This window comes from Sciurus vulgaris (genome assembly GCF_902686455.1).
Source record: "Sciurus vulgaris genome assembly, chromosome: 2".
Lineage (NCBI taxonomy): Eukaryota > Metazoa > Chordata > Mammalia > Rodentia > Sciuridae > Sciurus > Sciurus vulgaris.
In genome coordinates this window covers 165,925,897-165,950,382 of record NC_136462.1, presented here as the reverse complement: position 1 = coordinate 165,950,382, position 24,486 = coordinate 165,925,897, and the positions used below count along the sequence as shown (strand labels likewise).

The window sequence follows — 24,486 nt, the reverse complement described above, 5'->3', positions numbered from 1 at the left end:
TGGAATTTCTACAGGGGAACCCTGGGAATAATGTCATTATCACTGAGCACCAGAGGGTGGTGACACAAAGGGCTGTGGCTTGACTATAGACACCTGCCATAAAAGACCCACATTTTCTCTATATTTTTCTCTGGAATGGACCAGTTCTGAAAATGAGTAGGGAAACCAGTTGCACAAGATCATCCAAAAAGGAATCATCCTCAGGAAACCTGCTCCATCTCTTAAGGGAAAGGAAAGCAAAGAGCCCAATAGGATAGGAGGGCAAATGAGATTCTCACTCCCAATTATTCAGTGGCTCCCTGTTACCCAGAGAACAAAATCTGAGCTCCTTGTGCAGAAGCTTAAGGCTCCCCTTCTCTGTACAGCCTCATCAATGCAACAAAAAATAGTGAAGGGATGGGATAAAAGAAGAAACCAGAAGCCAAATGAATCAGGGCCTTGACTTTGACATGGAATAAGGTAAGAGCCACTACAGGTTCAGAGCAAGGAGTGAGAGGATATGCCTGATGTTTATTCTCAATCATTTTTCTCAAATGGTCTCCATATTTCAGCAAACTCATTCACCCTGAGAACCCTCCCCAAATATTCCTAATCATAATAACCTCATTTTTCCTAGTGTCACCTCAAAGTTCCTCCCACATAAAGCCTCTCTGATTCCTCCAGCAAGAGGTGACTCTCACTCCTGATCTAATCCTCTGAATGCCTGCTTAGACCATAGTCATAACATTTGCACTTTTTTCCTAGTATATACTCTTATAAGTCAAATGATAAAATCATACATGTTTTGCTTTGAGCTTCAGCTGGATTGCAGATCCCTCCAGCCATGAATTACATTTTATACAGGAACACAGTGCTCTTGCTTTGGCTGGTGCTCCACAGGCTTGTCAGCTGTTTCCAGGCCCTTGGCAATGTGACAGCCAGCCACCTGCCAATTAGCAATTTTGCCAATAGTTCAATTCCATTTACTCATCTAAAATATGGTGATGATAAGTGGATGATGATACATAATGGGGGAGGGGGTGGAGGTAAGAGAATAATGGAGGAACTTTGGATTACATCGAGGGACATAAGAAGGGGAAGGGGCAGGTGTATGAAAGATGGTGGAATGAGACAGACATCATTACCCTATGTACATGTATGATTACACAAATGGTATGAATCTACATCATGTACAACCATAGAAACCAAAAGTTGTACCCCATTTGTGTACAATGAATCAAAATGCAGTCTGTAAAAATAAAAGATAAAAAATAAATTGCATGTAGAAAAATTTAAAAACTAAAAACATGGTGAAGGGGAATACATATTTCAAAAAAGTTAAAACCAAATTATCACCTTAACCATTTTTTCCCAACTAAACTGTTCAGACATAAACACCTGTTGTTATCCTTCAGCCATAATTCTCTCTTCCTGGGAACCCCACGGTGACTCCTTATCTCCACCACTTGTTCTGGGACTTGCCTTGTATGATGTTGTCCTCTTTGTTACTCTTATTTATCACATTTGTACTTCCCCCACTAAAGGGCAAGCTCTTTAGGGATAGAGTTCTCACAGTTTTATTTGTGAGTTCCATTTCTTCCCTCAGCCACTGACCCTTGCTCAAAAAAAAAAAAAAAAATCTGAAGATGGATTTTTGCAAGGTTCTCTCAGGTGTTTTCTCAGCTTCAATTGCAAATAAAATGAAATAAAATAAAGCCCAAAGCTAACCTTCTACCTCTGTTATAGGATTTTGTGCCACTGTATCAAGACTTTGAGAATTTTTATACGCGGAACCTTTACATGAGAATCAGAGACAACTGGAACCGGCCCATCTGCAGTGCCCCAGGGCCTCATTTCGATGTGATGGAAAGGGTATCCGATGACTATAACTGGACGTTTAGGTGAGGCAGCCACCTGGAGGGACTTGGTGGAAAAATGATATTCCCTTCAAGGAAATTCTAGCATGGGAAACATATCATAGATCTGAAAAACCCCAAATGCAGAAGTGGTTGGTCTTCATCCTTCAGACCTTGGCAGCTCTTATGAGGTCAATGGAGGAAGTCAGTAATTGCTTTGCAAAGGCAGCATATTTATGATAAAACTAAAGTTATATCATAACTTTCAGTTATATCATGAAACCCATGTTAGAAGGTACAGGACATACAGAGTCAGCCTTGAAGAGCTCTTTCCAGCTTTCCTGTCAAATCATACCCTTCTCTTCTCCCTAATGGAGACAGTGGTGACACAGCTTCTTGTTCCTTTAGAAATTCTTGTTGGGTTTTAAATCAGAGCATGATTTTCATGAAAGCAATTGCCAAAGGAAAATCAAGAGTGAGTAGTACACCATGGCCCAGGATATCTTTCTCTAATGCTGACCCCACTTCATTATGGATTGCTTTCCTCTAAGGACAAGCTATTGTATGCTGAAAACAGTGAAAATTAAAAAGAAAAAGAAAACATATGATCTGGGCCAGGCCCAAATCCCTGTCTCTTGGGCACTGGGATTAAATGAGAAAGTCCTTTGTGCTCACTTGTCTGTCTCCCTGCAGGTTTACTGGAAGAATCATCAAAGATGTCATCAACATGGGCTCCTATAACTTCCTTGGGCTCGCAGTCAAATACAATGAGTCTATGAGGACAATAAAGGATGTCTTAGAAACGTACGGCTCAGGTGTGGCCAGCACCAGACACGAAATGGGTATGTGCATCAACTACTTTGGAATTTCATCCAGTCTTGTCTCAGGTTCCTTGTGACTACTTCTCAAATTGATATTCTATCTAGAATATGTGCCTCAAATAACTATTATAAAATTCAGAAAGCAAAAGGGATATAAAAGACTTTTTGAAATTTTCAAGCATTTTGCTATTGCCAGGCAGTTTATTAAATTTGTTTTCATTCTCATGACTGAGCGAAATAGATCTTTCCTGATCACATTTCTAAAATAGCAACTATTGTGCCCCCTCCCGCAGGTCCTAGTCTGTCCTCTCATTTTTATTATTAACATTCACTACTGATCCAAATAATCTTGCTTTTGTATTTGCATATAACCTGTCTCTGCTCCTCCAATATAAGCTTCATAACAAGAGGGACTGGCCTTGTGGAATGTTGGGTTGAATGAATAAATGATGAATGAATAGACAAGATGGAGCTAACTGCCTATTTATTTACCTTCTAGAAAAAAAATCTTATTCAAAGGAATAAAATTTCTGAGAAGGAAACTTCCACTCCTCTCCACTGCAGGGAGAAAAAATACTGAGAACTTGTACTTTGAGAATGCTTTGCAATAGCTGGCATGTTGTGGTGGTGATTGTTTTCATGTTATCATATCATTTATTCCTTAAAAAATAAAATCCTGTACTATAAGCAGCATGGGTGGTATTTTCCCCATCTTCTAGAAGAACAAACTGAGTATCATGTCATCTAAGTGATGTGCCAAGAGGACTCATTAAACCACACTTTATTTCAGTCTAGCTCATCTCTCTCTGCTATCACGGTTCCCCATCATGGAGTCATAATCAGAGTTTACCTAGTTAGGCCAAACCTGCCTAAGAATCAGTGAGAAGTCTGTTAAAAAGGGATTTGTCATTCATGAATAATGATCACATGCCCCTCTTAGATAACTAGTTAGCAATAGGGCTTTAAGAACACAATAATTATTTCAAACTGTGCAAAAGATGTTTCAAATAGAATAAAGTGCTTTTTGTATTCAAACATTTGGCAAATAACTAAAGCTCCAGTTTTAATAGTGGTTGCTCAGATTTCTTAAGAAAGACAACCTACTTAGCATCAGGTCTGTTAGCATGAGAGCTGGATATGTAGCAGCATGCTCTTAGATTGTGGGAATAGGGTTGGTTCTAATCCATCCATGATGTCCCATTTGGAAATGGAGCAGAGTATGGAACAATACCCCCAGACATAACAGGCACAAGTCAGGAAACTTTGGGAATGTTTTCTCTGGTGCTGGTGACATCCAGTATCAGGGTTGTAACGATCAGGAAAAAGACACTGTCCTGAAGATGATGACCCCTCCACTCAGTGAAACCAAACACTCCCCTATCATGGCTGGCAGAATCTGAAGGACAGCAGTTTGACACAGGCTGTAGTTTACCTACAGAGGAAGGCAGATATGGAACAAGGATCCCTGATTTCATGGGTTCAGCAAACCCAGAGAAACTATCCAGAAATGAAGTTTCCATTTTTTACTACCCACAGCCTCAGTCTTTCTCTGCCTATTAATACCTCTGCATTGCTAATTTTTATAGTTACCTGCTTCATTCAACTCTCTAGGACAAGTTCCAAGAACAGGATTTCAATAGTTTTCAAGTGAATAATGACAGACCCAAAAGAGAAGTCACCCGCACAAATTTTGGGCAAATCAAAGGACTTAAACATAAATATAAGCAGTCAGTTAAGAAGTGAATAAATAAGAGGGGACATTGAAAGTATTTTGCCATATAAATAATAATCTTAATATGGCATGCAACAATTTGGAATAGCATAACTCTGAAAGACATTTATTCTGAAAAATTCAATTAACTCTTGGAAAACATGTGCTTTACAGTTTTAAGAAAATGTTTAATAGCACAAATGGATTAACAACACATTTGCCTACTAAGTGGAAAAAGACTGAAATATGGCCCCAAACCCCAAACTCAACTACATACTGTAGTTTAAAATAAAATATTATTCAATTAAAGTTATTCCAGAGAATGAAAAGTATAAAGATACCAGCCAGATATCTGATTCCTTCCTCACTGCTGTAACCACCATGCCCCTAGTGCCCAAGAAGGAAGCCAGGCCAGTGGAAGAAGTTACCAAAGAAAGGCCCCAAAAGAAAGTTGTTTGCCAAACCTACACCTGTTAGAACTAAGGCCAAAAATACAGCTGGGAATGATACATTTCTACAGATACATATACAGAAATACAAATGCCATTTTCAAGATGTATTTTTGAGTATACCTAAAAAAATAAAGGAATACAGAATTAAGGGAGATTTTGATCCTCTTGTGGGTCAATTTTACATTACACAGGCCAATGATAAAAGGAAATGCATAGTTTTTATATCCTAAATATGAGACAGACTAGAATGATAATTTGGAGTCATAATCAAGTGTTTAAATATCTAAATGTTTAAATTTTATATCTTCAGCTGGTGATGCTTTTTGCTCTGATACTCCTGGAGCTTGGCTCTCCCTTTCAAATTATGTGATAACTTGAAGTTTGATAGTGTCAGTCTAGTTTTTCCTAAAAACTTTGCTCAAGGGCTGTGAAAGTTTAGAAATTTGTGAGTGACACCAAATTGTGCAATAAAGAACTCAAGACTCAACAGTTTATCAAAGCTTTCAGAAACCCATACTCAAATTTATTCTTTTTATGGTGGCTGAAAAAAGAACTGGTTGCAGAAAGGATCTTAAAATTGCATGGATTTTTAGATTTTTCAGCACTGGGATTGAGAATTGTGCACAAACTATTTATAATATTTGAGTTTTGAATATCAAACAACATTAAGTAATATCTCCATTATGCAAGACATTGCCACATTTGATCCTTAAATTTCCTTATCTTCAAAAATGGCTTAATTTTTCTCTAGGTAGAAGATATTTATTTGACTATATTGGTTTAACAATGGAAAAGAGTGCAGCAACCCCTAAGACAAAAGCAGTGCGTCATTGCTTGCTCTTTCTTCACTTGAGTTGAGTTTATAATAAAGAATAACAAATGGACTAAATTCGTGGTATAAATATGAACAGAAAACAAAGCATGAATTAAGCTTAACTTATGAATCATTAAACAAAAGATGCACATCATAAAAATAATAATGAAGATAAATGCACCTCCTACATTCTCTGTGTACCACACAACACAGCAGAGACAAGTATGAAATTTTTGTATGTGTGTGGGTGTGTGTGCAACCAGTGATTAGAGGGATAAGAAATTATGGAAGCCTTCCAAAAGCACAGGGTCAAATTTATATTCATTCCTCAGAAACAAAAGCAAAAAAATAAAATAAAATCAGAGTATGGGAGAGTGATAGAAGACCATAAGTCTCAATTCTTGAAAATAAAGAACCCAAAAGGTGCACAAAAAGATAAAGAAAATAAAAACATGTAATTACAAATGATTAATGTTGATTGAATAACTACATATTGAATGCCAAACCTTAAAACATACTATCTGTGTACTTCATCTTTTTGAAGAGTCATTGAAGTTTTACAAAAATTTACTATAAATTATGTCATAAAGGAAATCTCATTAAATCCCCAAAAGTGGAATGAATATAAGTTGTCAATGAACCTATGAAATTGACATGGTAAGTAGTCAAAGAGTTTATTAAAGAATAAAGTTTACTCAGCTTAGGAAAAATACTAGAAAATATGTGACCAGTGAGCCTATGAAAAACATTCTGGCTCATTAGTAAAGAAAAACTAAGACACTGAGATATCATTTTTCACCTAATTGACAAAAGTTTTTAAAAAATTTTTATTATTTTTATAATAATATCTAGTAGATGCAAAGGAGTGAAGAAAAGACCAACTTTTTATATATTTGATGAAGGAAACTGGAGACAATAGCAAGCTATTTAAGTCACTCATTTTGAAAAATTTTGCCTTAAAAATCTTGAATACATAATTAAAGATGCATGTTCAAAACTAATAATAATAGGAAAACTTAGAAAACTAAATGAATGTCCAACATTAAGAAACTAAGTAAATATATTAAGTGTATCTTTTCAACATAGTATTATTTAGGCATTTAAAATTATTATGAAGTTGCTTAACACCATGTTTGAGAGCAAAGCCCCCAGGATTGTATGGATTCAAATCCTAGTTCCTTCCTTTCCAAATTATGGCCAGAGATAAACTTGTGTCCTCCATTTTCTCCCATGAAAAATGGCAAATATATTGTTGCAAAAATAAAACAAGTTGTTGAATATTGTGTATATGAAGAATTCTTTTAAGAATATAATATTTTTAATATATGCATCAAGGAGGTTATATTTTATTTTGTAATATTTTCTCATTTTTTCACAAGGATATCATATTCTTTGGGCAAATTATTTTCTTTAAAAAATGAGCAGAAGTGGGCTGGGAGTGTAACTCAGAGATAGAGCAAATGCTTAGTATGTCTGAGGCTCTAAATTCAATCCCCAGCACCAAATAAAAGAAACAAAAGAACAGGAGCCTAATGAAGTTGGTGTTTAGGCAGTCTTATGAAGAAATTTCCTGCACTTCCGAGATGTTGCTATTGAGTTAGATCAGATATTGCTGCCTACTCTAGGGGCTGTGGAGCAGAGAGCATCTCCTAGCACCTAAACCAGTGGCTCTCAAACCTTAGCTCACATGAGGGCTTGAGAAACAAAAGGTTGCTGACTCCACTTAACAGAGCTGCCAATTCAGTAGATCTGGAATAGGACCATGAGTTTGCATTTCTAGGTCCCCTCTGTGTTGACACTGCTGCTTTGGGGTCCAAACTTTGAGAACCACCTGAAACTATATAGCATAACTGACCTTCTTGACCAAATTAGTCAAAAGTTTTCCAAAAGTCTTTCATTTTGTGTTGGATGAACACCACATATGCCTGAGAGACAGTCTGCAAACCAAAAATTCCAAGTAGGTTCATAGACACCCCAAAAGTTAGCAAGGCAAGCTAATTTTGATCACTGAGCATCTCTTGACTCATACTTCTGGTGAGCATTTCCTAATCCAGAAAAGATTAAATTCAGGCAAAGCATAAAGAAGATTTTCTTTCACTTCTTGCTCTTTTCACACTTCTGCTCTACCAGGGTGTGTAGTTTCTTAGATTTTCTTTCCCTGAGCACCTGAGGATGAGGAATAGATGTGAAGTAACAGCATATTACATGTGTTCTTATAATCTACAAGTCCTTTGTACTGCCTTTGTTTCATCCAGAGTGGTCATAAGTCCACCTCTAAGAAAACAATCTCATGGAATACCACAAGACTAACTCTTATGCCAGTGAAAGCTCATCTCAGCTTGGTGATTTTTCTACCCTTGTAAAGGAAAGCCTCATGCTTGATTCTCACCAGGGGTGCCTGAATAAAAGGGATGTCTAAGATAGCCTCCTTGAGAACATTCCTTCAAATTGTAATTGCAATTGCAAGAAGAAGCCTCTAATAATGTCATGTTCCAAAACATCAAAATAAACATGTTAACTGGATATAATAGAAAATTCTTGTATAAAGTTTCAGGTGTGATTTTTACATGAGTGGTAATATGCAATTTTACTGAAATTTCTATTTTTCAGTTTGAGAATATTGCCCTTAATCATTCTTCTTGCAACTTATCTTCCTAACATGTTCTCTGCTATCATTTAATTCAGATTATCAAGGCTCTTCCTGTGTCTCTTTCTCAGAGATTTGAAGCTAAATCTAGGGAAAGTACAGTTTCATTAACCTGAAATCTGAAGAAAGGGCCAGCCTAAATTTTCAAAATGTCTAAATTAAAGCATATTTTAAATAAATATCAACATTCGCCCTTTGAGTTTCTTCATGAAAGAGAAGTTTCTAAGAAACTGCTACAGAGGAGATCATGCTTCCTTTAAAAAAGCAATTTTAACGAACACACTTTTATGCAAATAAATGCTACAAGTGTTTTTATGCAGTAATCAATTTGACTAAATAAATTAAGTAAGCTATAAACATCCTCACTCCAAATACTTAATTTACATAACAAAACCCTTCTTCATAAATAATGCCAGTTCTTCTCAGACCAAATTGTTGTAAATTCTACTTAATGAGATTTTATTACATTTCTCTCAAGCTTCTTAATTTTCCTTTACTAACATTTGTAAGGAAAAGGGGACTCTCAGAGGAATTGTTTGGAAGTAGAAAAATTAAATCATATCCTGGTTTCTGAAAGTCGTTTGACAATTTTCCGAGTCCTAGTAGAGTTCTGACAAGGTAATTGCCTTTCTTTTGATAATGATGGAAACCACAGTCCAGTCAAATTTCAACTAGCTGGGTATTTCTGAAAGTGTAGAATTTGGTCCTACAGTTTCAACAAAACCAAGCAAGCGAAATTCAATGAGATGTGCCAATAATTTTGGCCAACAAGGTGGTACCTAGGATAACAACAGAAGTTGAACTGCAGAATTTGTACTTCACTCTGCCCTTTCCTCCCCACCCCTACCAATACCATAAGATGTGGCACATTCCAGATATTTTTTTTTTTAATCGACTTGGCAATCAGTGTTCCTGCAGTCTGTCTATTGCAAAGTCAGGACTAGACATGGATTCTCTTAAGCCCCACTGAAGAACTCTTTGTATTATTCCCTACTGTTCAAGCTAAACCCAGAAGCCATCTAGATCAAGGATCACTAACCTAGCCCAGGTGGCCCCTGGTTTTGTGCTGCCTGAAATTAAAAAGAGTTTTTTATAGTTTTAAACCACTGGGAAAATGAAAATGAGAATAATCCTTGGTGACACATGAAAATTATATGAAATTCAAATTTCACTGACCATGAATAGTTTCACTAGAACACAGTCATTCTTATTCTTTTATGTTTTGTCTATGACTACTTTCATTTACAGTGGTAGAGTTGACTATATGCATTAGCAACCATATGGCCACCAAAATCTCAATTATTTACTCTCTGAATCTCTATAAAATGTTTGCTAGTACTTTAAACTAGTACTTGCCATCATTGTGATTTGGACGGAAGAATATTCTACATTTATTAGCAATAGACCAGATTTCCAAATTTAATGCACGTCAGCAATACATCAAGTGTTAACCTCCTTCATTTAAATTAAAATCCAAATTATTATATCCAAACACATTAAGAATACAGATTGGTTTTCATCAACATCAGCACCTGGGTATACTCTTTATGGTCACTGTTATCAACCTGAGGGAGACCAAGGACATCATCAAAGTCTATCCCTAACTTCTCATATTTGTGCAATCATCTGTGGAAAGAAGAACAATTCAGAGGGAAAAAAGAAAACTTGACAGAAACATAATATTTATCCATTTATTTTGTATCCTCCTGATAATGCAAGAATTAGATATGTTGGTATAATGGAGATCACTTATGATTACTCAGCACCTATGTTTCTTCTGATACAAAAAACACAACCTAATTGTATGACTTGACTTCTTGCTCATTGACTAGAAAGTTCAAAAAACTTGAGTTGCAAAATCCAGGAACTTATCCAGTCTTCTCCTGTTTTTCTTCTACCTATTTCATGTGTCTATCATCATCCTTTAGGACGTAGGTATGCATATATTCCTTTGAATTCTGCACCAACCTGGACATCATACTTTGAATGTCTTTTCCTGAATTAAGAAGGAGAAAAATAAACTCTTCCAATCAAAAGCTAGAACTAAAGACCACACAGGAACCTACATGTTAATCTCTAGCCAATGTGTAATATAGAGACTACCCATCTTGCCACATACCATGTTGAGACTTTAATCTCAGCCACTAAATTGAAGTAAAATACAGAAAGAATCATAACTGGGTTTTGGCACAAAACCATAGTGTTTAGTTTTCTTTTGTGAAAGAGAAATCCAAGGTTTAGAAAGTCTAACTTTCTCAAGGTCATATAGCTAATGAATAAAGAGGTCAAATGTATCACAAATTCAAGTATGCAAGAAGTGTTTGATTTTTTAACAAGTTGAATACAAGCCCCAATCTGCCTCTTTTATTTTTAGTCCATTTTGGGGTTCCCATTTTTCAATATGGAGTAAAGATTTTAGGGTATCATTGCAGCTCCCAAACATCAGGGTTATCTCCTGATCTTTGGACCTAAGACCAATTGTTCAATGTTGATCATCCACTGTTTCAGTCAAAATCACAATCTTTGTAGTCTAGCAGCCCAGTGTTTCTGTCCCATGTGGAATTCTGGGAGTCTCTAGTGAAAATAGAAATCAGAGTCTGTCATGTCATTCAAGTTACTTTCAGGCAACTTTTAACTGTCAGCAGGTAGCTACCACCAAGAGATGCACATGGACCCATTGATCCCAGTCTTGATAAAATCTCTATTAACCTCTCTGCTTCAGATAGCCTGATTTTTCTCCTTATAGTACATCTAATGAAATCCTTTCAACTTGTATAAGCTTTCCTAAAGATATGAAGGAAAGTTTCCACTTTGGGCCCTATATCATGAACCTCCCCAGAAACAAAAGTGGTATCTGGCCACCTACTAATTGGAGAAGGGGGAAAATGTTACTTAAGGGGAATATACATGGTTAATATTTCAATAGGTTGTCCTATACTGTTCATAACAATGAATCTTTATATATCTAAAAACATACATATAGTTGGTGCCTTAGGTTAGCATACATCAAGAGTTCTTGCTTTGAGAAGAATCATGAAGTAGGGGTCACTCTAAAGTCAAACATGCTTAGTTTGAATATTCACTCTAGGTTTTCAACCGTGTGACCTTGGAGCTTCCAAGGTGTCTTGAGAGCATACTAAACTTTCAAGAATTATGTTTTCATCTGGAAAATGGGGATAATTCCAGTACTAACCTCAAATGGTTTTATTATAATTAACCAAGGAAAGCCTTGAAATGTTTCAGTATGGTAGATTGGCACATAGTTAAGTAGATGACCTGTGTTATTAGCTCTGCCTCTTCTTGAGTAACAGCACCCCTGTACCTATTTACTCATTGGTAAAGCAAGGAAACAATTTCCTACTTTTATAAAGCATCTGTGGGTGTGAGGATTATAGAGTGTATGCAGGTGTGAGGATTAGAGTAACCAATCATGGTGCATTAGTAGGCACTCATTACAAGTTGCTTCATTCCATCTCCTTCTACTTTTCCATTTTGGTGATGGGTTTTAAAAGTGAGAGAAGGAAATCTGAGTTAAGTCTGTAAAATAGATAATAAATACTGTATCAGTGATAATAGTACTGTAGTTACATAAGAGAATTTCTTGTTTATAGAAAGTATACATTGAAATATTTAGACGAATTGAGACATTATAACTGCAATTCATTAAACAGTTAAAAAAAAGTACATGTGTGTATGTAATATATAACAATTACTATGTATTATACATAGAAAAGAGGTACAGAAAGTAATAAAAGTATGGTTAATTTAGTAAAATGATAACATTTGGGGAATCTGAATGGAACATACATTGGCATTGTTGGTACTGTTCTTGCAACTTTTCTGTATGTTTGAACTACATCAAATAATTGGGAAGCCACACTAAGTAAAATAAATCTGTCACGAAAGAAAAAGATTGCATGATTCCACTTATAAGTAGAATGTTTTTAAAAGTCAAATATATAGTAGAAAATAAAACAGTGGCTATGGAGGGACAGAAAACGGGAAGATGTAGATCAAAGCATACAAAAGAGCAGACATAGAATGAGCAAGTCTACAAATCTAATGTATACCATGAGATCTGTACATTAAATTTAACAATATCATACTGTTCTTGGAAATTTTGCTAAAAGCAGATTTTAGGAGCTCTTGCCATACACACACACACACACACACACACACACACACACTCGTGAAAAGGATAACTATTTGAAATTATGAATATGTTAATTTTTTATCATTTTCAATATCTACATGTTTATCAAAACATCATGTTTATATAGTGCATACATAAAAAATAAATAAATAAATAAATAAACTTTAAAAATAAAATGTTAAAAGAGAATGAGAAAAGAAAGTGAGGGAGAAATCATTCTTCTGCCTACTTAAAAGTTCTCTCTCCTTAGTATTATTTACCTTAAAGTTTCACCATAATTATATGCCTATGTCTCACTTTGATCCCTGTTTGCTTAGGTTCTAATTTTCTCCTAATATTTTAACCAAGAGATAAGGAGAGGTTTATTTAAAATAAAATCTTGGGTATATGGGCAGATCCAAGTTGTTTCTGCTCTTTTACCAGAATTTGTCAAGGAGGGATCTCTGAACACAGCTGTAGGGGTCTAACATTCAGTGTGACAGTTGACCCAGATCCATTGATGATACCACCTCTGACTTCTTCCATTCTTTCTCTGAATGTTGGCCAGAAAAACAGTCACCGGGCTAGGGATGTGACTCAGTGGTAGAATGCTTGCCTAACACGCATGAAAACCTGGGTTCAATCTCCAGCACCACAAAAAGAAAAAGAAAAAAAAAAAAACAAGATATCATTCATGAGGCAATGTGGCTCCATAACCTCCCATCAAACTAAACACAAATGTAAAAAGAAGAGACCAGAGTACACAGGGGTGAAGTCTGAAGGTAGAATCCTTTAGGTGGAAGGGTTGATGCTGACTTGAACACAGGAATCCCTGGTTCAAGCAAAGTGGCCAGATGTGGACTGATGGATATGGCCCCATTGGAACAGACAGATGGTACAGCTGGCAGGTCCCAAGAATAAATGACAGCTTGTTCTTAGGCCAAGTCTGGGAACAGTGAAAAAATAGGACTTTTGGAATCAAAATGACTATGATCACAATTTGGAAAATATCTTCACACATGCTACAAAGGAAAAATTGGTAATTAGGAAACTGGCTTATTAACTACACCCACATCCTTTGCTTCTAATCTTTGTTAATATGTCAGTGTGAGGACCAGCAATCTCCATTTTCTAACACACGTAAGCCAATCAGTACCAGTGAAAATCCAGCAGGAGTCTACTGTCCATCAATGGAATGTTGATATTTCATCCTGAATCTAATTTTTACCAATTTGACTGATGGCGGTGAACCCCGGGCTTGGCACGTGAAAATATTGCTTAGAGAATTGACAAGACAGAACAACCAGTTTGTATTTATTCTTTTATTCACAAAGTAGGTTTTGAGTATCACACTATATAAATAAACCATCAGGGTAAGAATAAAAGTCAATATATACATAGCACCACAATTTGGAGGTGCATTGTTACAAGTCCATTTGCGGCTCTTATTGACCTTCAGAGACCAAAATGTCATTGAGAGAAATAAAAATAAACACTATTATGGTTTTATATGTACCTCAGCTAGGATTATAGTTTTACTTTCTTGGGATCTTTGAAAAGTCAATATTTGTATACTAAAGACAAATTTTGAATATAATTCCTGGAACTACTTTAACACTGGGACCATGGACTGCAGCTCCACATCTTTGCTCAAATAGAGTATGGCCTCAAAGTTTGTGCAAAGGAAGCTATTCAAGTTTCTAGTGACTACTTTGTTTCCAAACTCGTCCTGCCTTTTTATTTCTTAAATAAGAATAATAATTTCTTAAATAAGATGAATAAAGTAGGATTGACTTAATTTAAAAAAGTATCTTTTTTATTATTCTTTAATGCATTCAACCTCACCCCAGACTAATTTTCAAAGGCATGGCTTCCTCAAGTGAAAAATGTCCAGTCATCCTGGGACTCTCTCAAATTTGTTTATAAAACCTCAGCTATGAACACTAAATAGACATTCATTCCATGACAAGGGAATTTGAGGAATATTGTTTTCTACAAGTGAAGGTGAAATTCTAGGTGCAAAAATCACTCATCACTCAGCAGTTAGACATCTGGGCATAGAAAGTAGCTTGTTTAAAAATTACTTTATTATGCCCTGTCACTTTTTCTGGAAAAACAGAAAAAAGCTGATTTTTCAGGAGACCAAAGATGAACCGCCAAATTTCCACTTTTCTCCCTTTCTTTAAACCAGGTTTAATGGTAGGATGGTCTTAGACATATTCACATCTCATAGTTACTTGTCTGTTTAATTGCTTGACAGTATGTTCCATGCTATTCTAAGGACTTAACAGTGATGCACTTGTCATAGTAAGGAAACTAATTTACCAATTTAAATAGAATTCTGATATTCCACCCTGCATAATAAATATGTTTATCCTTAGGTTGAAGGAAGAATGTTTATAATAGTCCTAAACATGCTAACAATATTTCTCTCATTTAACATCTCAGCAATAGCTTCCTACATCCTGTGGATACAAATTATGGCATATCTCCATTTTTTTCTGTTTTGCCAAGTAAAATACTGCCCAATAAAAGTATAATGCAAAACTTGTAATTTTAAATTCCCTAATAGTCACATTAAAAACTGAAAAACAGAAGACTGGGGATACAAGTCAGTGAGAGAGTGCTTGCCTTTCATGGCTCAAGGCCTTGGGTTCCATACTCAGTACTGCAAAAGTAAATAAATAAATAAATAAATAAATAAATAAATAAATAAATAAATAAATAAAATAAAATAAAAACTAAAAAACTAAAATTAATTTAATAGTATATTTTAATTAACCCACTATATCCAAAATTTTATCATTTAAACATACAATCAATATAAAATATCTGAATGAGCTATTTTATTGTACTAATTTATTGTCATGTTGTACTAATACTTCAAAAATGATGCATTTTTTACATTTACAGCATATCTCAAAATATACACTAAATTTTGAATGGCTAATAAGAAATGTAAGCCTATCAAAATAATAAAGTTGTGTTTAGGGAAAAATATTTTATAGTGCTTCAGTTTTAAATATTAAGTTAATTACAATGAAATGAAATGTAAAAATCAGTTCCTCACCAGCACTAACTGCAGGTAGCATGGGGCTACTGCATTAAAGGGTGTAGAATGAGTTATGGCATGTAGAAATTACAAGAAGCATCAACATTAGCTGTCAGTAAGACACGAGGGAATCGTGTTTAAGGAGTCAGACAGCGAACAAAGTTATAGAGAGGTGAAAATATGAATTTTGGAGTTAATCCAGATGGTCTCTATTTTTGACCGATGACATCTTTAAACTTCAGTTTTCTAATCTGGAAAGTATAAATCTGCATTTCTAGGCTCCTATGATTAAATAAGATAATCTAGATAACAGGTTTGGCACAGTATCTAGTACATCTCAAAGGTTCAATAAATTATACATACATTATATCTATAGTCATCATGAGATCTATTTGTATTTAGGTGTGGGAAATCTCTGAAGAGGTTCGAATTTAATTAATTAATTGTGGGGTATAGCATGGGGGAGACAGAAATTGTGACACATTTTATAAATTTATTACATTATAAAATACTTCCCAGAAAGTGGAACAATCGTAAGTACATAGCACAATGGATTTTCACAAAGCCAACAAACCTATGTGGTCAACACCCAAATCCTTGAAAGAGAGAATCTCAAAACTCTCCTCAAGACATTTAACACTCTAGATCTGTTTTGTCTGTTTATCAATTTTATATAAATGAATTTATGTAACCTGTACTCTTTTAAATGTCTGACTTAATAGCAATGTGTTTTCTGAGATTTATTCACACTATGGTATGAAGCAGTAGTTCATGCTTGGTGTTATGTTCCATTATAAAAATATCCCACCATGTATTTGTCCATTCTACAGTAGATAAACATTTAGGTTGTTTCTAGATTAGGACTATGACAAATACCCCTGCTATGCACAGTCTTGTACAGGTCTTTAGGGTGTATATCCACTGGAATTTGATTTCTCATTCTTGGACTTGTTGCAAAGAGGAGTCACTCTTCACTTAATTCCATTTGCAGGTACCTTGGATAAGCATAAAGAGCTGGAGGACCTTATGGCTAAGTTCCTGAATGTAGAAGCAGCAATGGTCTTTGGGATGGGATTTGCAACTAATTCAATGAATATTCCTGCACTTGTTGGAAAGGTGAGGATCTGTTAACATAAATGTCTTCTACTGTGTTATTCCTATGATTCGTAATTCTAAGCAGATAGAGGTATGGCTGAGATGATCTTTTTCTTAGGAAGATCCAGATTTTTTAGTAAGTTGTCAGCTTAGTCCAGCAAATCTCTTCATCCTGATGTTCCTGGTTATAGAATTGCAGACCTAGTAGTGGGTCAAGCTTCAACATCATGACAGCTTAGCAAGGTCTAAGTTTTAGGCTCTTGAATCCCCATTTGCAACACTTACTAAGCATTTATTTGGACAAAATATTTTTCCACCCTATATATATATAGATGATTGCACAAATGATGTGACTCTACATCATGTACAACCAGAGAAATGAAAAGTTGTACTCCATTTGTGTACAATGAATCAAAATGCATTCTGCTGTCATGTATAACTAAATAGAACAAGATTTTTTTAAAGTTCTAAAAATATTTTTCCTATGTAATTCATTCATTTATTCATTTAATGAACCATTTATTGTATATCTACTGTGTCATGGCGTAAGGCCAGTTATAATACCAAGATGAACAAAGTTTGCACCTTGAAAATATATGTATTATACAGTCTAGTGGGGAAACAATACCCCTAAGTAAAATTGGAGGAATACCACAAAAAAATCATGCACTAAAGTGTTGTCCAGACTCCTCTTGAGAAAGACTGATAACTCTGTGGGGTGGTGGCATGAGAACAGAGTTTTAACACATAAGTTGTTTCCTTAACACAAGGAAGAAGGAACAGCATGTACAAATTACAAAGGTTTGGAGGAAATAAAGCATACAATAATGATCAAAGAAGAGACCAGAGATATAAGGCAGGTTCCAAATCACAAAAATTCCTATAGTGTAAAACATGCCAGAATGATTGAAAACGTTTCAAGAAAAATGAGGAATTGGTTAGTTTAAATAAATAGGTGTGATAATCAGATAGATATTTTAAAAATATTTAAAGATAACTAAATGCAATGAGTGATCTTAGATTAGATTCTGCATTTAAAAATAATAAAAGAAAATTAACATCTATAAAAGACATTAAGACAGTATTAGAACAGTTGGAGAATTTGAATTTGAATTATATATTAGATAATAGTAGTATGTAAATGTGGGACTTCTTGGGTGCGATAATTTCATTGTGATTTTGTAGGAGAATGGCTGCAGGATATAGAAATGAGGACTATGATAAATCTCAAATGTTTAGACAGAGAAAATTTAATATGTCACAGGTACATGTCTACAATGTGGAAATGTGGGAATTTTGCTAACTTTTGCCTTAAAAACTTTAACATACCATGTGTAAGAGTACCAAAATGTAAGAGAGAACACATTTTTTTTTTCATCTAGGTGACCACAAAAGACAAAGGTCCACCCAATTCATCACTGCTTTATTAGTATGCTTGAACAGTTCTACAATCTAGAAATTTTTGAATTAAAAAAGAAATTTACAAACAGCAATTTATAAGCAGTAAATTGGATTGACTTTTCTCACTTATCTCAGGCTAAATGGCCATTCATACTTTTCCAAATTCAAGGCTTTTAACTGCAAAGCAGTGATGCTTCTGTCTCTGTAGATGTTAACACAGTGGAGAATGAGAACCACACAGAGTGAGAGCTTGAAACATCCTGCTGAAAGAGCCCTGGCTTTTCAGGACCATCTAAAATGATCTAGAATGGATCCAAGCACCCCAGCAAGTCCACAACCCTCCCCAAAACAGATAGGTTTTCCTGTCGGAAGGTCAATCCTTTAGACTGACTGGTGCCCAAACAAGATCTTGGATGAACTTCTCTGTTGCTAAGTGTGTGTAAATGTTCCAGTCAAGATGTGATCTCTTAAAGCAATTTTCATCCCTGTGAGCTTACTGCTATCCGTATTTTATCCATATAGACACCAGCTTAAACCCTTGGCCTTTGAAAATTAAAAAGGACTTTCAGAGTTTGTGATAGGTGTTAGAGTGTCTTCTCATTCCCTTCATTTTACATACTGACTTCTGTTCTGTGTGCTTGTTTTCTGCACAGGGATGCCTCATTTTAAGTGATGAGTTAAACCACACCTCTATTGTCCTTGGGGCTCGACTCTCCGGTGCAACCATAAGGCCCTTCAAACACAACAGTAAGTATTATGTGTTTCTTCAACTTGTACTGGCTTGATCCTAGATGAAAGCAAAGATGATTGCTAAAGCTTTGTCCTTGCTCTTCAAACTGGCAACTTTTCTTAATGAAGCACAATTGTCCTTATATTTATTGCTGGATTGTTAACCTCTGGTGACCTGGAACAAATGGATGAAGTGTATTAAACATCCAGATTGTGAAGTGTAGCCCAAAAACATTAGTGTCACTGTTAGTGGCCTTATAATGTGGTTTTTCAAGACATGACTGATCTCTTAGGATTGTTAGTTATCAGACAGTTATAAATCTCCCCATCCTGTAACTGCCTTGGGCAAGTGTGAAGACTTAAGTTTTCTATTTATAGTCAGGTAAAAACTGAGCTTATTTCTTAGTATCATGCCTCCTTTCACTCTTCCCACCCACAAAATAATCAGATACTGTCCTCATAAATGATTCAACTTCATTAAAATCTCTTTTGAGGCTCTGGGTTGTGAGGTAGAGTGGTGAGAAGTCAAAAGGCTATTTCTTCTTTGAAGATCTGATGAGGCAGCATAAGCCAGTCTTAGGAAACACTCTGAAGGACGTAGATGTGGTAGACACCTGAGATCTCTCATCAGGCTCTGCCCCTGACTTGATGGGTCAATTTGCATAAATCCTTTAATCTTTGCATTCAGTTTCCTCATCGGTAAACTGAGGGTGTTGAACTATGTGAGGTAGAAGGATCTCCTGGTTCAGAGGTTCTGATTCTAATGCACTGTTGTCAGAGACCTCCTTTATTTTTGAGTACACACACATACAAGTACACACATATACACACATACACACCACACCACACACAAACAAGGTTTTTCTCTCTTTTCCTTCTCACCACTTGTCCCTACTGTTCCCCCTTTCCCTCCACGTTTCCCTGTTTCTCTTGCTTTGTACTTCTCTCCTTCTTTGAAGGAGGTAGCAAAGATTGAGGTAAGAAAAAGATCACTGATCAAAAACAGAGAAAGCCTTCTCCCAGTTCCATTCTGTTCACCTCATACCAAAAATAATTGTCTGATGAGGAAGAAAAGAACATGCATTGAGGTATACTCAAGTAAACCCTCCCTTTTTTACCTCATACAGCTGTTTGAATGAAAAAAGCTCCTGCTCTCACTGAGTAGGGGCCTGGCGTGAGGTCTGGTTATGCCTTACTGAACCACTTTCAGCCTCTGTTGAAGTTGAATCTTTGGAGTGAAGTTCAGGGTCAGGCCCTCCAGAAGAAGCAGATGGTGAGCCTGATGGCTCGTCTACAATGTCCAGCTCAATGCAATTCAAAATACAATGACCTCACTGATTAATTCTGCATCAAACACTCAATCTTGGCTTTAATCTTTAATAAGCCAAGTTAAGTCCCTTCAGTTCTGCTTGATTTATTATCATTTGTTATATCTAGGCTTAAACTATATTGGCAGTTTTGGGAATTCACGTTTGGAGAACACATGTTTTAAGGCTTCAAGAAATGTGTTTTATTAAGAAACCAGAGCAAATGCTTTTGGCAGTATAGCTCTAGAATACTATGCCCTTTTCAATCTTTAGCATGACATATGATTGGTGATCAAAGCCTTTGCCTTGCTGTGAAAAAAATAAAGGGGATTGTTGACAATTATGTAACTGTTGATTCATCTATGTAAATGTTTAACATGATAATCTCACTTCTAGAAGGAGACACAGACATGTCAAATGAACTATATCATGGAACAAATGCACCATATCATGGCCAATGTTAATATCTCATTTCTTCACTCCATTCTATTGAGAGTAGTGACAAATGGCCCTATTTGCACAATATAAGTATCTAGAGAATATCTTTGAAAGATCAGTGACTGTACCTACCTTCAGACCAGCTAAGTCCAAATACCTGTGTTGGAACCAAGGCATCTACTAATGATCATGATGTATAATGAGCACTATAAGACCTTGTTTTCTAAACCTCCTTTTATTTGAGCTGCCCTTGATCTTGCCAGCACACCTTGGAATATCACCAGGCACTCACCACATACTAACTAACCTCACTCTTCCTCTCACTGCTCTTTTACTTCTGATTTAAATTATCAGAGTAAAAATAATGTGGATACAGTGTCTCAACCTAAAATGCAATGAATATTTATTGAATACCTATTTTGATTCAAATACTCCATTAAGCCTTTGGAGGACTTAAAAAGCATAAGATAATATCTTAGCTGAGAGCATATGATCTAGTAGAACAGACAGAGATGTTTGCAAGCAATTGTACTGTGGATCAAAATATAGAAGATCCAGGATGGCATCAGGCAACAGCTAAGAGTACAGGTTTTGGCCACAATACTTTTTCACACCCACAAGAACGGTTAAAATAAAATTGTGACAACACCAAATGTTAGCGAAGACATGGAGCAACTAGAACTCTCACCCATTGTTGGTGGAATATAAAATGGTACAGTGTCTTCAGAAAGCTCTTTGACGAAGACTTATAAAGCTAAATATACACCTATACTACGATCCAGAAATTCTATTCCAAGTATTTACACATGAGAAATGAAAGCATATGTCTACAAACAGGCTTGTATAAGAATAGTTATAGTTTTATTCATAATAACCAATAACTGGAAACAACTAAATTGTCCATTGGCAGAAAAATGGAACACTTTTTGGTTTTGTTTTTGTTTTTTTACTTATTCATACATAGAATACTATTCTATATTAGAAAATAAACAAGATACTGATATACTGGATGACTCTCAGGAAAAATAATTTCTAAGGGAATACATCAGACATAAAGAGTATACATCCTGTGTCAGTTCATTTGCAGCAAATTAAAAAGTAGACAAAGTCAGCCTATGGAGAGGGAAATCATAACATGACCATCTCTGGTTGTGTGGGAGGGAATTGGTATAAAGAAGCATCAAGGAAGTTTCTGGGGTGATGGAGAGTTATGATATCTTGATTGATGTGATGGTTATGTTCTTATTAAAACTCTTTGAATTATAAACTTAAGATCTCTACGTTTCCCTACAATAAAATTGTGTCTAAAATTATCATTGTTTTCATATAGTATATACAAAACTTAAGACTGCTTTTTTTTTTTTAATTACAGGCTTTGACCCAAGCATTAGTGTCCTCATTCTGTACTTTATTAGCCTATGGTCTTAAACAAATTATTTAAACTTCTGGTTCTCAATGTCTTTATTCAAACAATGAAGATAATTATGACACCTAATTCAAAATGTGTTGAAGGATATGTAGCACAAGACTGGCAATGGGAACAACTAATTATTTATGACTGCTGTGTTGTTATTAGTATTTGTATCCTCATAATTGTCATCACATCACTGATGGACAGTAGAAAAGGCAGAGGTCAGTTCACCCTGCATTGCATGAAATGACTGGCATTTTGCAATAGTCTTTAAAGGATTAAGAGAATTATAATCAGAGGAACAATTTTGTGTGTGCAATACTTCCAGCATGACCTGAGTGTGGGGTAAAACTACTAGAGAAGAGGTTAAAAACTAAGATCCAGCCTGTTAATGTAGTCAATAAGTGTATATGCCAGTTAAGATGCATGTACTTCAAGAAGCAACAACAGGTGCCTGGGAAGTTCTGTTTCAGGCTATGCTTTTCCATGGGTGAACTGTTTTTTCTCAAGACATTTAGTTGCCTTGCCATATATCCTGTGCCTTCCCATATTTCAGAGGTGAAAATGGAGATCAATTTAATTGAATTAAACTGAAGCTTTGAATAACATTGGATGAAAAAAAACAAGATTATTTGTTCCCCAAAGAGCATCATCCTATAGTTTCTCTACCTGAATTTGTTATTGTTCGAAATTCATACCAAATTCTACCATTTTTTAGTCTTTCTTTGGAGATTCTATAGAAGTTGCTGATAGATAATTTAAATGATTGATTAATAGGTAGATACATAGATGTAAATACATACATATATGTGTATATATATATGCATACCCAACTGGAAGATCAAGCACAAACTTTATTATTCCTTCATCACACATTCCTATTCTCCAGATTAAGGCTTTTATTTTTAACTTTTTAAATAATACATACTACTTTCACACATTTATTGTATGACATTTAAATACATGTATATAATGTATAATGATCAGATCAGGGTAATTGGCATATCCATTATCTCAGACATTTATCATTCTTTATGTTGAAAACTTTCAAAATTATTACTCATCTTAAAGCTATATGGGTATCAGTTTTCCAGGATGGTCACCAATGATCCCCATCTACTGGCATTTATTCTCTTATGTGGTCCTTTTCTGCAATGTATCAGAATAGAAATAAGGAATCAATAGAATACAGATCAAAAGAATAAGGTTAAGATTCAAAGACATCATGGCTTCCATCTTTCTCATTCTCCTTTGGGTCACATATGTGGACACTTAGGCTGCCTATGGAGAATAACAGATGACCTTTACCAACAGCCTTGTGAATGGGGCATTCTAACTGAACTCTGGTCTCTGTCAAGCCTCCACGTGACTGTAGCTCCAGACAACGTCTGACTGTAGCCTCACAAGTTTCCTGAGCCAGAACCACCCAACCAAGCCTCCCAAATTTCTGATGCATAGAATCTGTAAGATGATAAATGTTTGTTTTATGCCACATGGCATTGGAGTAAATTACTACATGGCAATAGATAACTGACACAGTTTCTCTGACCACCATTGCTGGGGCACAAGTCAGACACTCAAGTATGGCTTCCTACTTCATCCTCCATGAAGTTCTAAGGAGCAGACAAAGAATCACCAATAGGACAGATTAGAGAATGGCTTCAACTTCAGGACAAGCTTTTCTTGGTCTGCATAAGGACAGAAAATGTGAGAGCCTGTGGAACATAGGTCAGGAAGTGAAATGGAGCTTGGCTAATACTTCTTGACTTCTTCAGGCACAGTTTCCTACCAACTAATGCAGTACGACCTAGGAATGTTAGGACCTTGGGAGTCAGTGGGAAGGTGGCCCGAAATGATTCTTGCACTGTTGGTTGAGGCTGAAGACCAAATTGCTGCCCACCTTTCATTCCACAGAGTTATCAAGAAGTATTCTCTTATCCATAGATACATAAAGTAGATGCGCACAATGGGACCACATCAATTTTCAAACAAAAAGGGAAATACAATGAATTTAACAGAAACCGTGCAATGGGAAGATTTCTAAGCAGAACCTTAGAAAGTAACTTTGTTTTAAAAATTTAAGTAAATCTGATCTAGCCACAGATTGTCTTTCCCCGCCCATTTCAACTGCTCAGTGATTGTTCAGTGATACAGAGTAATTCAACCTGCTCTTTCTGACCCAGCCCATGTCAGGCATGCAGCTATTTAGTATCTTCTCCTTTAGATTCCAAGTCCAGGATAACAGTTTCAGTGAAATCACTATGAAAACATTGTAACTATACTAGGGAAAAAAAATCAAAGGTCACCTGGACAGCTGGAAAAAAAAAGTGACATCATCAGAGAGGAGCAAATGGGCATTGTGTGTCTCCAGATGTGACACCTGAGAAGAATTCAACATTATTTACAAAGGCTGCAGATCAGCACATAATCTTATTGCTAGATGAATTAGAAATGCTGTTATTTTAAAAAGAAAGGAATTGTATTCTCAGAATATGTCAATATCATAAAAGACAAAGAGAGGCTGAGGAAATGCTCCAGAATAGAAGCTACTAGAAGAACTGTGACAACTGAGTGTAATATGTGGTCCTAGACTGGATTCAGAAGGAGATGGAAAAAAATGCTCTAAAAGAGATTTCTGAGA

General features: G+C 35.7%; 1 protein-coding gene across 1 annotated transcript in view; it reads left to right on the top strand.

The window, feature by feature from the left end:
* SPTLC3 (serine palmitoyltransferase long chain base subunit 3) overlaps positions 1-24,486 on the top strand; it is a 168,000-nt gene that overhangs the window by 59,025 nt on the left and 84,489 nt on the right. The window contains exons 3-6 of the mRNA XM_079128498.1: positions 1,726-1,880; positions 2,529-2,677; positions 16,456-16,580; positions 18,614-18,707. Coding sequence (XP_078984624.1) covers positions 1,726-1,880; positions 2,529-2,677; positions 16,456-16,580; positions 18,614-18,707 — 523 coding nt within the window. The remainder of the gene's footprint in view (positions 1-1,725; positions 1,881-2,528; positions 2,678-16,455; positions 16,581-18,613; positions 18,708-24,486) is intronic.